Source organism: Triturus cristatus, chromosome 1_2 (genome assembly GCF_964204655.1).
Source record: "Triturus cristatus chromosome 1_2, aTriCri1.1, whole genome shotgun sequence".
NCBI classification, from domain to species: Eukaryota; Metazoa; Chordata; class Amphibia; order Caudata; family Salamandridae; genus Triturus; species Triturus cristatus.
In genome coordinates this window covers 175,502,636-175,518,937 of record NC_140580.1, presented here as the reverse complement: position 1 = coordinate 175,518,937, position 16,302 = coordinate 175,502,636, and the positions used below count along the sequence as shown (strand labels likewise).

The 16,302-nt window shown below is 42.8% G+C and overlaps 1 protein-coding gene across 7 annotated transcripts in view; it reads left to right on the top strand.

The window, feature by feature from the left end:
• Nucleotides 1-13,312, top strand: part of ADD3 (adducin 3) — a 326,180-nt gene extending 312,868 nt beyond the window's left edge. For 5 of the 7 annotated variants that reach the window (XM_085603444.1, XM_085603437.1, XM_085603440.1 and 2 more), the window contains one exon: nucleotides 10,796-13,312. In XM_085603444.1, the coding sequence (XP_085459570.1) occupies nucleotides 10,796-11,106 (311 nt within the window). In that variant the 3' untranslated portion in view covers nucleotides 11,107-13,312. The remainder of the gene's footprint in view (nucleotides 1-10,795) is intronic. The other 2 variants (XM_085603439.1, XM_085603438.1) reach the window with 2 other exon arrangements.
• The last annotated feature ends 2,990 nt before the right edge of the window (nucleotides 13,313-16,302 follow it).

Below are 16,302 nucleotides of genomic sequence, written 5' to 3'. Positions count from 1 at the left end.
CAGTCTATGCAAACAGCATATACAGCAGGTGATAGAGACACTAGTTCAACTGGGTTTCTCCATACATTGGGAAAAATCATCGCCAGAACTCAAAGGTGTTCTTAGGAGCAGAAATAAATAGTGTTCGCGAAAGCGTTCCCAAACGGCAACACCTGACAGTGAGAACAGTGGTAAAATTACTGGGAATGATGGCCTCATGCATTCATTGAATTCCCAACATTTTAGTACACATGAGACCATGGTCACAGTCAACAGGAAGTTGAGAGGATCTAGTGGTTGTCACGCAAGCAGTTCATCAGGTCATGGCATAGTGGAACAAAACAAACATAGCACAGGACAGACTTTTCACACAACCAACTCTGACAGTGACCATAACAACAAATGTGTCCAAAGGGGATGGGGAACACACATGAACAACCTCAAAGTGAGGTGATTGTGGACACAGCAGAAAGCAGTGAAACACACCAATATCTTGGAATTAAAAACAGTATTCTTAGCCTTAAAAGCCTTTCAGAAAGAGCTTTAAGGGGAAAAGGTGTTGATACAAACAGACAACACAATCCCCATGTTTTACATAAACAAGCAAGGAGGAACTCAGTCTGTAGCACTCAACGCTAGCTCAAGAGATGTGAAGATGGGCAATCCCAAAGAAAATAGACATGATAGCAATACACCTACCAGGAAAGGAAAACGTAGAAGCAGACAAACGTCATCATCCCACAAGTGGGAACTAAATCAAGCAGAACTCCAAAAGATGTTCAGGAAATGGGTGATCGGCAAATGCAAGATCAGCCAAATGATAATGATTCTCATTGCACCACATTGTGCCAGACAAACTTGGTTCTCAGAAATAATGGAGATGTCTCAAGGGACAATGCACAAATTGCCAAATAGGAAAGACTTGCTAACAATGCAAAATGGAGAAGTACTTCACCCAGAACCAGAGAGCCTAGGCCTAGAAGCATGGCTCCTGGGGACTTAGAATTTGCACATCTCAAACTTCCAGAATGCACAATGGCTATTCTAAGAGAGGCTAGAAAACCAACAACAAGAAAATGTTATACAGCAAAATGGAAAAGATGTACTCAATGGTGGTGCCTTAAAAGAAGTCTTTCAAGAAAAATTACACAGGAGAGAACAGTGCTAAAGTACTTGACACATTTACTAGAAAGTAAATTATGCTACACATCCTTGAAAGTGCACTCAGCAGCAATTGTAGCGTATACCAGGGGTGAAACAGGGAAACGTTTCTTCACTTCTCATGTGGTCAAAAGGTTCCTAGAAGGAGCAAAAAGAATTGCACCACCAAAAATGGTGCCGGCACCCACATTGACCCTGAACACAGTTCTAGCACCAATGATGAAAGCACCATTCGAACCACGGCACAAAGCAACGCCACAAATGCTCACACTAAAGACCACCTTTTTAGTGTCAATAACATCCCTACATAGAGTTAGTGAACTACAGGCGCTAACACTACAGGAACCTTACTTCCAGATACATAATAATAAGATTGTCATGAGGACCGATCCTCAATTTATACCAAAAGTGGTATCAAGATTCCACATAAATCAGAGTATATAAATTCCAAGTTTCTTTCAAAATCCAAAGACCAAAGCAGAAAGAGCTTTGCCAACACTTGACGCTAGAAGAGCCATCATGTATTACATTGAAAGAACCAAGGAATACAGGAAAATAAAACAGTTCTTTGTATCCTTTTCAAATAGTTTTTGGGGAAGATCAGTGACCAAAAACACCATTGCAAGATGGATAGCGCAAGCCATACAGTTACGCCACAAGCAAGCTGGACAGGCCTTGCAAGGTGCCCTGTGGGCACACTCAACAAGAAAAAAAGGAGCAACTATTGCTTTTCTAGTTAATACTCCAATTCAAGAAGTCTGCATGGCTGCAACATGGTCTTCAGTGCACACTTTCACAAAACATTACTGTGTGGGCATTCAAATGAATAAAGAAGCACAAGTAGGACAAAAGGTCTTAAAACATCTATTCACAAACCAAAGCTCATCTTCCACCCAGCCACCACAAGACTAGCAAACTGTTACAAAGTCTATGCACAGCATGTGAATCCAGAAAAGATTCATGCTTCAAAACAAATAGTTTCTTACCATGTAGGTGTAGTTTTGCAGCTTGAAGAATTTTCTGGATTCACTAGCGAACCCACACTCTTCCGCCAAGTACGATGAGATGAGGAAAGAAAAAACAAATAATCCGAAGATGGCAACCAAAGGTGGGAGCTTCCGGAGGAATCCCATCAACGTCCTAGGAGGACACCAAATGGTGGTATGTCGACGCCCACTGACAACCCAAAAAAATAAACTAATACTACAATTCCAGACTCAACCACTAGATGGCGGAATAATGCACAGCATGTCAATCCAGAAAATTCTTCAAGCTACAAAACTACACCGACAGGTAAGACACTATTTGTTACTCTGTAAGCATCTGTTGGCATGTAGAGCTGTAGATTAACATGCATCCTCCCCGGTCACCAGTGGTCATTTCAGTTCTTATTATTTACATCATACTAACACCGAAAGGAGGAGTCCCCTTACCTCGTGACTGGAAAAGACTTCTTCTAAGACAAACGACTTGCAAACATCTGGACCTAACACTTGATGGCAGGAGTCTGCAAAGCATGTGATACACCGCTTTACATGCTAAGAACAGATGCTTACAGGGTAAGTAACATAATCCTCACTCTACGATCAAACTTTTGTTATTGACTTAACTCAAGGAAATTTGCTCTTTCCGCAGTACTCTGAGACAATCCTGTGATACTGTCTGAAGTTTTATTTAGTGGCCCGAGGCTATAATCGCTCTACCTGTGAGACTTTCAACCCTACAGGGCATGTCAAACTGTTTATCCGTGTGCTGCATGCACTACCTAATTCTACATGAGGCTAATCCGTATTTGGCATGTGGCCCACAATATCGCGCCCAGTGCAGCCTGCGGAACATCTGTGTGTATTATACCGATTGTGTTACCTGTAGAAGAATCCATGTTATGCCTGCAAGAATTCAGTTCAAACAATAGTTTTATGTGGTTTGTTCACAGACATGCAAACTATTACATAAATATGTTATGACCTATTCAGATAAAACAAATATACAATGCATGCAAATCTTTATCAAAGACCATATAAGATCATTTCAGCTACCTTGATAGGATACATAACTATCCCTTGATGATCATATGCCAATATTTGTAGCAGGCACATAGCCCATTTAACTACTTTCCAAGGTTAGGATCTTGAGGACAGCAAGTTAGGTACTTATGAGTAAAATGTTACAGAAGAATGTCTCAAAGATGTGTTGAATCCACTCTACTCTTGTTATTACCCAAGGTTAAATGTAGACCTATACATCAGGCACATTAATCCCTCAAAGTTTTTGTTTGTGGCTTCCTAAATCATGCCTCCATTTTACATTTATTCATATAGTTCAGTGATCTGTATTGATTAGCACCACGCCCTGATAGTTTATTCTTAAGGCAGTAATGGGACTTCTGCTATGTTCATACATCCACAGAGCACTAACAGACCCCATATTCCATCGTGCATACACTGATAGCTGGCCACTGAATCCTTTTCTGCGCTTTGATAATGCTCATCTTCGCTGAGCTGCCCCACACACCGCTTTGCATCTATCGGAAACTATTAAATGTATAGCACTAAAAACACACTTCTACAGTTTCGAAGTGCTATATGTAGCAGATGTTACTATTACTAAATGTTTGGTACAACATTTTGCAGCCTCAGAAGAATAGAATGTAAGGCTGAGTCTGCCTTATCTGTGTTGGAGCTCTTGACCTCCAGAACAGTGTTTTGTTCTGGCCTTTTTGCTTATGACGACTTTTTCTCAATTAGCAAGTTCAGGAGGGTGCCAAGAAGAAACTCTGTTGCATCCAGTTAAAGTTGATCGCAGCCTCAGTGTTTCTACCACCTTAAGCATATGTTGGTGGAATAACACAATAGGTTTGTAGTTTGTTGTTCGATTTTCATCTTAACCAGTCTGTGCAGTTGTCCTCCTTCCACCACAGCATCCTTTCAAGATTGAGTAGCTGTATATGTTGCATCCAAAAAGGACACTTTCTTTCCTTCTACATCACTGGTGAATAGCAGATGGACAAACAGCTGTTAATTGCCTAGGGAGTTAGGATCTTTAGGAGTGGTTACAGTGATTAAACAGACCATATTTTGCCTGATAAAAATACTGTCTGAGTGCATTGTTGCACACTCCATCAGAGTGAGAGCAATACCTACTGCTTTTCTAAGGCCGTTACCTTTGCTGGGATCTTGAAGGTTGCCACAGTATCTAAACTGTAAACAGTTGCTTAACATTGTGTCAAACAGATGTTAGTCCTGGGGAGTTTTGTGAATGGTATGTAGGGCAGCATATTTCATGACAGTGTAAACATCAGCCTTCGGACATCCTTACAGCCATTGCAACAGAGTCTATCTATAGAGGGAATAGTGACCATTGGTAGAAAAGTATACTCCTTCAGTAATGTTAGTTCTGGTGAATTCTCTGTTTCTTCTTCAGTCTTTCTCTGGCTGAAAATATCTGGTAAATGGAGGCACATCAGAACCCTGTATAACCTAGGCCAGGTGTCTTCATGTCAGGTTGGTGTGACGTGAAGTGATTCCAACACCTTTAGACATGCATTACTCCTATGTGCCTCAAAACAGCATGAAAAATGTCTGGGATATCAGCTTAAAATCCAGTCTACTTAAAAGGACAATAATCCTAGTGTTGCACTGGTGCTGCATCCACTTATCACTACAAATGATACTAGGTTTAAACTATGCGCTGTAGTTTTCCTTTTCAATCGCACGTTTTAGGGTTCCTGAATGATTGATGAGCTGTTCTCATTCAAGTAGATGGAACTTTGATTGTTTTTGTGGGTTTTGATTCTTTAAAACAAACAGATTATTTCTGGACTTTACGTGCTGTGACTGGATACTCCTAATACCCCTGGTGCTTGAGAGTCGGTTATTAAAAATGTAATTTTCAACATCTGCTCTAACGTTGCGTTTAAGGCATGGTGCTCACTGTAAAGATTTTTTTCCACATAACTGAGTCACTGTCAATTTTCCCATTCCTTGCGCTTGTAGAACCCAGAATCCCATGCGATTCTGTATGACCCTGCTACCATCCTTTAATTGAATATAGATATAAAAAAAACTATTAACCCATCTTTAGGGCTTGCAAGATCTGTGGATTACTGCCAGACCATTGGTTCAAGTCTGTTGTGGTGATCGGGCACCAAAAATGCAGTATCTGCACCTGGGCCATTTCAGCGGGTGCAGATACCACTACTGAACGCTACCTGGGTGCAGTTGGGTTTGAACGTAAAGGAGAATTTCTTACCCACCCAGCAAAAAATTCATCGACAAGTGGCAGATGACAATCTAGCATGGCCACTGTCTAGGTCCCGTAGTTCTGGATCAGTCTTGTACTCTAGAAGAGTTTTGCAGTAATCTTGCCTGACCTGTTGAGGCAACTTTATCGGCGAGAGATAATCGAAGGGGACACTATGCTGATGGAGTCCAGTGACGCTGGACCACTGGCACGTAAGTGGTGTTGAAATGTTCTTTCCCTGGTAAAATGCTGTTGATCCGTGGCACGTACACATCACAATCCAAGATCGCATGATGATGGGGCACATATAGCAGGGTTGGAAGATATTCATCCAATTCTAGAGTAATATCCCTCTCAAACTGGATGGCTGGAGACTTTGATTTAGTTGGTGGCTCCCCTTGCTTGCACTTAATACTGTGCTTCCTATACACTGCCTACCTGGGGAATATTTCTGAGGGCCAGAGAAATGCACATTCTACTTCTCTTCCAGTGTATGAAAGCTGAACAGTTCGCAAATCAACCCCAGCTATTGGAGTAGATGGACAAACATTTTCAAAGATACTAATAAACGGCCAAGGCCCATAGCCGAGAAAATACAGAGCATGCCATTAAAAAATAAGAAGTACATTTTACATTTAAACATATGTTCCCTTTATTTCTGTAACCAAATGATGCACTCATGGAATGTAAGCAGGGATTAATACACAACTGAAATGTAAGCACCTCTAACCTTAAACGTCGGGCTGGAAGCTGATCCACATATGGAAAAATCTGATTATTCCCCAAAGAATTTAGAGGAGAAGTAATGAAAGGTTCTTGGGGGTGTGCAAAATTCAGTCAGTTGCCATTTGATAATTCCAAGAAATTTCAGAAAAATTATGTGAAATGGAAATCTTCCATTTCACACTATTTTAGTGTGAGGCATGAGGATGTATTTCCCACTAAAATAACTCAAAAAAACATAAGTGCCACGAAGTGCTGCCGCTCGCATTTTGTTAGCATGCTCCTGTGATAGTTTTGTCCATGTGGTCTTTAATTACATGACCTGGTGTAATTTTGGGAGTTTGACATAAGACGCAAAATGCCAGAAATTACGTGCAATGACACCAATGTACTGAAAATGTTGTTCTGGCACATTTCCCTGCTAAATAATCACAATCCCTTCTTTGTCACACCATCAGAGCAGATTGTCTCAGCGTCTTTAAGGAAAGGATCCCCTTAGATTAGATAATTGCAGGGGCATCGATAGGACTAAGTTTGTGCAGGGATGGGCAGAGGTCAGGGAATCATTTAAAGTGGCAAGCAAGCCTAGGACAGGGAGCTCCACAGGATGGTGATGACTGTGGTGATGGTGAGGGCTTACAAAATGCTAGTGGGCTTGACACCTCCCCTGAATCAACTTGACTCTCCAAATGGGCCACCTACGGTGGTAAGTGCCTCATTTTCTGTGGTAGTTGGAAGGGCAGCTGAGGTGCTAGAATTACAGTTTCGCTCCATTGAAATTAAGACAATTGTTCCGAGTGGAGATTCTTCAACCTCAGTTGGTGATATCAGAGTCCATACTGTCATTCTGTGCCCCCCTTACATGTACTTTGAGGGTTATGTGGTCAATACCATGTTCATGTATGTCCATTAGTTGACAAGTAGCCTGGCAACACAGACCTGCACCTGGGGGACCAGGTTTCTTGACCAAGCATCCTACCCAAAAAAGCCTTAGTTTGCAAGCTTCGATCAGTAAGGTTTAATCCTAACTCCTTCATGACCAATCCCCCAGATAGAGAATCCAAATGGACTGATGCTTTTGGCAAGCAGTTTGTTCCCTCTACCAGCTTGACACTGTGCACCATAAACACAGAATGCCTATTGGGGTCGACATTCTCATGCCTTACTGTCCATGGCCAGTGAGTCCTTGCCACTGGTCCTGGAAGACCTTTGAGGCACCCTGGCTTGATACATATTAGACAGGAGATATATTATCTCCTCAGGCCTAGACCCTGCAGACTGAATTGGAAGAGAAGTTGGCGCCAGAGTCATGCTTTGAAGGCACACCTGGGAGACGTCAACCTGATTTTCCGGTGATGTGCAAGCTTCGCTGAAGAATATGCCCGTTGATGGGTCTAGACTATTAGAAGGCGTATTCTGTGTTGGAAAGGTTTAAAGGCATTAGGGCTGTGGCGTGCGCCTTGGGCTTACTGACTCTTGCAAAACAACTTCCCACAGCTGTTCCACAGATTTAGAGAATGATACAAATTAGCTTACAGACAACCGCAGCCTTCTCAGACAGTGGTGTAGCAGATGTGGCACCCGCAGACATCACACAGATAATCAGGGGCAGCAGTCCTCTTAACTTGTCGTCCTGCGCTACTATGGCTTCCAAGCTGCTTTGTTTGCCCTTGATTCTCCCCGGTTGTCTATCCATCATGTATGACAGATAAGTCTTACAGATTGTTCAAATAGGCTATGCTCTTCCTTTTATTTCTTCACCCCACCTTCTTCCCGCACAAGAACTAATTTCAGAGGCTCATCTCTACATCCTGTTGTAGAAGGAACACCTTTTACTCTTTATGGGTGCCATAGTACCAGTACCGATTTGAAAAAAGGCAATGGCTGTTAATCACGCTACTTGTTTGCCTTGATAAAGGACAGCGGCTCTCAGGTTGGTTATGGACCTGAATTCCTGCAGACTGACCGATTCAGAATACTCGTTGACTCAGATCCTATCTGCTCTAGACCTGGGAGCCCAGATGATGTCCTTGGACTTTAAATAAGCCCATTTTTATATACCTATCCTGCAGTCCAATATGCATCACCTGCAGTTCAAGGTTGTACAGGATTACTTTCAATTTGCTATGCTCCCCTTTTCGGCCTTACCTCCGCCCATTGGTGATTACGAAATTGATGTTAGTGATTGAGTCTTATGTGCAGAGATTGCAAGTAATTTCCATGCCTAAAAGATTTGGCTGGCTGCTGAAGGTGGGCTTGTAGAAGTCAGTAGAACATTACTTCCGGACAACTACAGAACTCCTAACATCGTTTGGGTTCACCATAAACGAGCCGTAATCCCACCTACTTCCCTCACAGAAACTCCTGTTCATTGGACTGATTCTGTACACGGTGGAGTTTTAGGCATTTTCTCTGCGTTCCCACAGTCAGTCCAGGATATTGGGCCAATAATCCGGATGTTTTGGATTCAGTCCTGGTTCTTGGTGATAACACTGGGGCTTCTTGGTGTCTTGGCTTTTGTCTCCTCCTCGTCAGCAACACCAGATGGCACATGTGGGCTCTGCAGTGAAACTTGAAATCCCAGTGGGCCCAGCATCAAGGCTGCCCCTCCAGCTTTATTCAGGTCTCGAATGAGAAGGCCCAAGACCTGAGTGGTGGTCCTATCCGAATTTGTTGTGTGATAGATTGCGCTTCCTTCCTCACCCAGAGCTCACAGTGGTGACTGAAGCATTACTAATGGGTAGGGAGTCGTCTAGTGGAGGTAGAGATCAGAGGCCTCTGGCCTCCGACGAAAAGCCAGCCCCACATCAACCTACTGTAGATTAGGGCCAATCATCTGGCTCTGAAGGTTTTTCTGCCATCCACCAGCGCTGATACAGGTTCTCACAGACAACAGCACCATCATACAGTACTGCAAGAAGCAGGGTGATGTGAATTCTTGAGTCCTGTGCTAAAAAGCTTTACATCTTTGGAGTTGGCTGGAGCAACAGAACATCTTTCTAATACCCAACCATCTGGTGAGGGTCCCTGATTGTCAGAGCAAAGGTTGCTTGTCGGTTCACAAGTGGCATCTGCAGCCCAAGGTGTACGCTTGGCCAAAGTCATCCTAACTGCCCTAGAAGACAGTGGTACCCATAACTCCTGAACATTAGCTTTTATAGGCTAGCACTGCTTGGGGAACTCCTACTTCAACAACAGTAAAGGTCTTTATCCTGAACTTCTCGACGTACACCTCCATGCATGGAGATTGAGTGGTAGTTATTGACTGCTTTTGAGTTGAAGTCTGTGGTGGTAGATGTTCTTTTTCCTGCCAGGCACCCATCTATGCTGGGTACTGGGACAAGTTAATTGCCTGGTTTGGTGCCATAGACACTACCACCCCCTGCTTTACAGCTTAAACTTTCTGACATTTTGTTTGTTCTTCTTGTAGCCCAGCAAGGTCTTGCAGTGGGCACTTCAAAAGGTTATTTGTAGGCCTTGCTGTGCTTGCCTGACCAGCTATAATTGTTTAAATCACCAATTCTGATGTGGTTTAATAAAGGTTTGAAAGACCTGTTCCATTCCACACAATTTATTATGCTATAGTGGGACCTTACCTTGGACTTGCAATTTCTTACATGTACACCCTTCAAGCCTAGGCATTGGCCCAGAAAAGTGTCTTCCTCATTGCAGTTGCCTCAGCTCGTCATATGAATAAGTGCACACACTTTCAGTGCCACCGCCCTACACCACCAACTTTCTGAACAAATTGGAGCTGAGTTTTTGGCCGGTCTTTTACCAAAGATTATGACTCCTGCTTTGGGGAATATATCTGTCTCACCATTCTTTTCTCTCCCTCGAAAGAAGAGAAGATCCATCAGTTGGACCCCAAAAGGGCTATGAGTTTTTATATAGCTATTGCACCAAGGCCCATCGTGTGAATGATCAATTTTATGGGGTTTTCTGGAGTGAAGAAAGCGAAAACTGTGGACTTGTTGAAGTGGCTAGTCTTTTGCATCAGATTCCGTTAGGCACTGGCCACAAAACAGCCCAATAGGGGTCTGAGAGTTTATTCCGCCTTGGCCAAGGCTGCTACAATGGCGATGGATCAAGGGGTGCCTGTCCCCAACCTTTACCAGGCAGTCACATGGGTGTAGGTACAATGTTCACAAAGCATTCCTGCCTTGACAGCCAGTTTTGGCGGGAAGATCACTTTTCCCATTCGGTTCTAAGGACTTTCTGATTTTATTCACACCATTGTAGTGGTAAGGAATCTGTAGTTGGAAATATCCATTAGAAGAACAAGGTAAGGAAAAGAGTGATATCAAAGGTTAGAGGAGTTGGCCTAACGACTAGGGCAGACGACCTTGAAGCTGGGGAACCGGGTTCGAGTCTCGGCAAGGACGCTCCACATCTGGTTATTCTGGGCAAATCACTTAATCTCCCCGTGCCTAACAAAAATTAATGTGTCCTCGTGTAACACAACTGGTGCTCGTGTAAAGTGCTCTGATACCCGATACCCTCAGGTCAAGTTCGAGCTAAATAAAAGTCTGTAAAAAAGTAAATAAATTGTTGTTCTTTATGTAATTTATACCTATTTTTGCCTTGAGAAAACTCGCACCCTCCACCTGCTCTTTATTATATAGGATTGCATTAGTGCTACACCAACAAGCCAAGTTATTAACAAATTACTACCTTTTTGTTTTACCAGATAACTATGAAGAAAACCATGAAGAACTGTCTCTCACAAATGCCCATATAATATCCAAGGAAGTTCCAGCCGTGATAGTGAATGGGAAGGATGATATGCATGATTTGGAAGATGACCTTGCCAAACGGGTTAGCCAGCTAACCACCAGTACTGTAGAGAGTGTTGAAATAACAATTAAATCCTCTGAGAAAATTGAAGAAGCTCTTTCTCCAGATGGGTCACCATCCAAATCTCCATCCAAAAAGAAAAAGAAATTCCGCACGCCTTCTTTCCTGAAAAAGAATAAAAAGAAAGAAAAAGCAGAAGTATAAATGCTCCGTATTGGTTGGTATTGTACATTTGGGAAAAAAATACACGCATACTTAAAGTGACTATTAATTGTAGATCGGCATTAGGGGGAATGCAGCAACTGGAAAAGGTTATTACAAAATACATTTGAAACTTAATTCATCTCTTGCATTCTACATCCCACAATGCCTTTGTGAGTTTTAATCATTCAGTAGTTTTAGGTAGATTTTGAAAATAGCAAAATCTATTTGAGTCTATTTTTGCAAACCTCTAAATCTTCAGCATAGTTTAAGCCTCTAATGTATACTGTTTGAGTTGCGGAACACTTTCTAGGTTTTAAACTGCTGCCTTGTGTGGTAACCGGATTATACTTTTTGTATTCGTGGTTATTCATTTTTTGTATCCATATATATATATATATATATATTCTATTTTTGTACCCAATTGCTTTAGTGGGTGCATGTTAACAGACCACCTTTCAAATCTCTTAATTCATGATCAAAGTTGTACACTGGCACATAAAACATCAAAATTCTATTTGAGAGATATTTTATTATTAGCACTATTTACACAATGTTTAACTTTTCCACTCGCAGTATGATTTTTTTGCCAAATACTTCATTTCATTCAATAGAATGTTGAGCTTTAGTCTGTTTGTTTGGAGAAAGTCCCTTAATTTTCATTAAGGGGATTTTATAGACATAAGAAACTATTTGGTTTTAACCATTGCAAAATAAACCATTTGTATGTTTAAATATTTGTATACCAATCAGTATAAAATATGATACGCATGTAAACCAAGCAATTAACTGTAGTGTATTTACAGATGCTTGGCTCTGAATATGTTAAAATATAATTCAGGTATTCATGGGCTCAGATTTTAAAGGTAAAAGTATATATTTAACTGGATACAATTTTTTATTTTACTGCACTTTCGAATGGTCTTGCTAAAGAAAATGAGGACTAATATTCCTATAGCATAACCAAATGAAGGAGGACATTATCAAAAGGGAATCTGCACAGTAAGAAAAGCATGAGAAACTCACGAAAGACTTGTTTTGTGACTTGTTTTGTGTTGAAAGTAGTACCTTTTGGCATGTGGGCTGGTTTTCTTCATACAGTTGTTCATGTAAGTGTTTTAAGCACATACCAAGCAGAAAGTTGCTTGGTGGATAGCACAGTAAAAGTTATAGTGGCAAAGTATTTGAACAAATATACAGATTTCGTAAAACTAGTTTGTAAAAACAAAAAAATGTCCTGCCTCCTCGTTGCTCTATGAACCTCAAAGGTGAATGCTGCTCCTGGTCAAATCACTAACAGTGAATATAGATAATATGTCGGAGGTTTGAGATGTTCTCATCCTTCCTGTTTTTCATAGCTTTTGATCTACATGGTGCTTAAAAGCATAGCATGTTATAGTTTAAGATACGGTTTTAAATTCTGTGGTATAGCATTTCAATTGTTGACCTGCAGCAGCAGATGATTATTTTTGAAGCGCATCTTTCTTGTATATGAATTTAAAAAAATGGAACTAACACTCCTATTTTATTCATTAAATCAACTTGAGTTGCTCATTCTTTACTCTCATTGTAAACTAAAAACTAAATGGAGGAATAAAATGGGTTTTTACTATCTGTAGCTGCTACAATGATAAAAACCAATGTCAAACATCTGTGCACCCACGTAAAAGCTGAAAAACTGCGGGATGTTCAGTAGCATTAAAGCGTGATTTGGCATGTAGAAATAAAAAATATGGACTGTCGCATGTTGTCAAAAGGTGGGCTAAGTTTAGCAGATTGTGTTTAATGGATTGATTGAATGGATCCTAGAATGGAATCGTCTCAATCTCTACTTACTGGAATCAGTGTTTTAATCTTAGTCGATACTTTGAGTTGCTTTGTTTTTGTGTGTTTATTAATGTTCTACATATAATGTATGTTGTATTACAACATATGTAGGAACACTTAACCTGTGAACTATGCTTTTCATAACTTTTCTAAAGTATATATATAAATATCTATATCTAAATGGATGCAATGTGCAGAAATATTTTTTCAATGCAGCCATGAACTATTTGCACCTTTTGCTAATGCCTCTGTTTACTTGCTTTGGCATAACGAATGAGCCAACCGACTCTGTTCTGTGTCCTGTGGAAAATGTTATCTGAAATTGCTCATAGATGTAATGCTAATTAATGTTAAATCACAAATAAACAGTATTTTAAATAGATATATTTTGCTTTTGTGCCTTTTTAGTTGAAAAAGAAATATATTGTAAATGTAAGTTCGAGGCATATGAGCTGCAGATTCCACACTGTGCATAGATCGCCATCTGGTGTTGGGTCCGGATGTTTGCACTTGTTTTTGTCTTGGAAAGTCTTTGGAAGTCACGAGGTATGTGACTCCTCCTTTGGTTTATAGTGCGCATGGGATGCGGCTTGTTTTATTCCTCCATCGGGCTCGGATGTGTTCTCGCGTTCCAGCTCCGAACCGTTAACAGTTTCTCTTCGACGCGCATTCCTTTTCCAACCACACACGCCCTTCCACTCGAAGTCTTCGACTCTGGTCGTCGACGAAGGCCTTCGGGCCTACCAGGGCCTCCTCTCCAGCTCATGGAAAGGACGCCATTTAAAAAGTGTCCTCGATGTGGGTCGAAGTTTCCCCACAGCGACCTACATGAGGTCTGCAACCTCTGCCTCTCACCGGAGCACAAGGCCAAGGACTGTCCAGCTTGTGCCTTCTTCCGCTCCAAAAAGACCATCCGGGACCGACTAGCTCGAAGAACAATGGCGCGCTCGTCATCTGCGATCCCCAACGACCTCTTTCAAGAGGGTGTCGATGTTCCGGAGCAGGGTCGAGTCGAGGAAGCCATAGTCAGCGCCTCCGAAGCAGACGATTCAGACGTCGAAGACATCACTCCTGCTCAAAGGGCCGTGAGTACAGACGTCGACCCCGACCCACCCATCCCTCCACACTGTCGAAAAAGGCTTCGGTACCACCTCCACCTTTGGGCCCAGGTGCACGCCGAGACACTGCTTCCCATGCCCCTCCTTCGGGCCTGGTAAATAAGCCTGCAAAGCCTTTAGGCGACTCCGGCTCGAGTCAGCCTACCCTCGGTACCGACAAGCCAACTCCGGCACCGAAGAAAAAGCCGTCTTCAACATCCACGCCGACCGCTGCTCCCACATTGAAGCACTTGGCGTCGAAGATCAGCACCAGCTCTTCAGCACCGACAACATCCTCGGAGCAGACTAAAAGCCGCCCACCGAAAGGCCCCGATACTTCCAAACCGAAAACCTCGGAACCCAAAAAACATCACCCAGGTCCAACTCCCAAAGACACTTAAAAACCACACGGTTCCAAGCCTAGATCCGCTACCGAGGCGACGCCCAAAAAACTTACGGCACCAAAGCCCTCGGCACCGACGGATCTGTCTCCCACAGATGATCTGTTTCAACCAGATCCAACACAGAAGACTCTCATGAAGGATCCTAAGACTGGTCATTTAATGCTCAGTATAAAAAAATAACACTACACATGCCTGCGCCTGGTCCACCACCAAAGAAGAGAGACATTGCCACCTCTCCATTAAGGATTCCTTCTCCTCCTCCTCCTCTCCCACCACACCGCTCTCCCACACCATCGCCTACCCCAATAGATGATGATGATAACACATCAGACGATACAGAAGGAGGTGCACATGATCAACCCCTTGGGGACCCTACCCCTACTGGCTCCCCTGACCCCTGGGATGAATATAGTGTCCCAGATGTCCCTTACACCCTACAAGATGATATTTACTCCTCCAGGCCCCCCCCCCCCCCCCAGAGGACAATATCGGGTTCAACCAGCTCCTTCAACGAGCTGCCCAATACCACGGGATAGCCTTGCATACTGAACCAGTAGAGGAGGATTTCCTTATGGATACATTTGACAGCACACAAAGGTCCACCACAACACTGCCCATGCTTAAAGGGGTCATTAAGCATGTAACAGAAATATTTAAAGACCCAGTCAGGGCTCGGGTCATTAACCCAAGAATAGAGTAGAAATATAAAGCTGCCCCTACTGACCCAGTATACATTAAGGGCCCCGCACCACTGGACTCCTTAGTAGTCTCTAACGCCAGGAAGAGGGCAAATTCCCAAACGTCAGGTGACGCACCACCAGACAAGGAATCCAAACTCCTAGACGCCAATGGCAAACGCACAGCGTCACAGGCAGCAAATATTTGGCGCATTTCTAATACCCAAGCGCTCCTAGACAGATATGACAGGGCACATTGTGACGAACTTGAGTCCATAATGCAGCACCTCCCTGAAAAATACCAAAACAGGGCCAGTGAACTAATCCATGAGGGTAAGACCATCACCAATACCTCCATTCGCTGTGCCCTAGATACAGCAGACACCGCCTCAAGGGCAATCAACACCATTGTCCTATTGCGTAGACATACCTGGTTACGGATATCAGGTTTTAAACCAGAAGTACAGAGTTCTATACTCAATCAACCTTTTGATGAGCAACACTTATTTGGGCCCAACGTAGATGTATCGCTCGAAATAATGAAAAAGGATACAGACACCGCCAAATCTATGGGAGCCTTGCAATCGCAAGTTCCCAGACTATCTTTTTGTCGCTCATCCTTCAGAAGCACCCATCGAGGCACCCATCGAGGCTACTCCTCGGATAGCCCTTCCACCTCTTACAAAGCTCCTGCCCATTCCACCTTTGCTAGAGGTTACCAAAGGGGTGGTTACAGGGGGAATAACAGCAAAGGCAGAGGCAAAAATAACAACTCCCGGTCTGCCTCCACACCTACCCCAAGACTTCCCTCCACTTCCCCAGACTATTCCACTCCACTCCAGTCGGGGAAGACTCCACCAATTTCTCCCTGCCTGGATAAACATCACTTCAGACAGGTGGGTCCATGAAATAATTCAATCAGGCTACTGTCTCGAACTAACATCTACCCCACCCAAACACCCCACCCAAACACCGTCCAATGTCACAAGAACATCTGTCACTTTTAAAGCAGGAGGTAATCTCCCTCCTACAAAAGAGTGCAATAGAACCAGTTCCCCTGCACCAACAAAACAAGGGAGTTTACGCCCTCTATTTCCTCATACCAAAAAAGGACAGATCTCTAAGGCCCATTTTAGACCTCAGACCTCTAAACATATACATACATTCAGACCATTTCCATATGGTCACACTTCA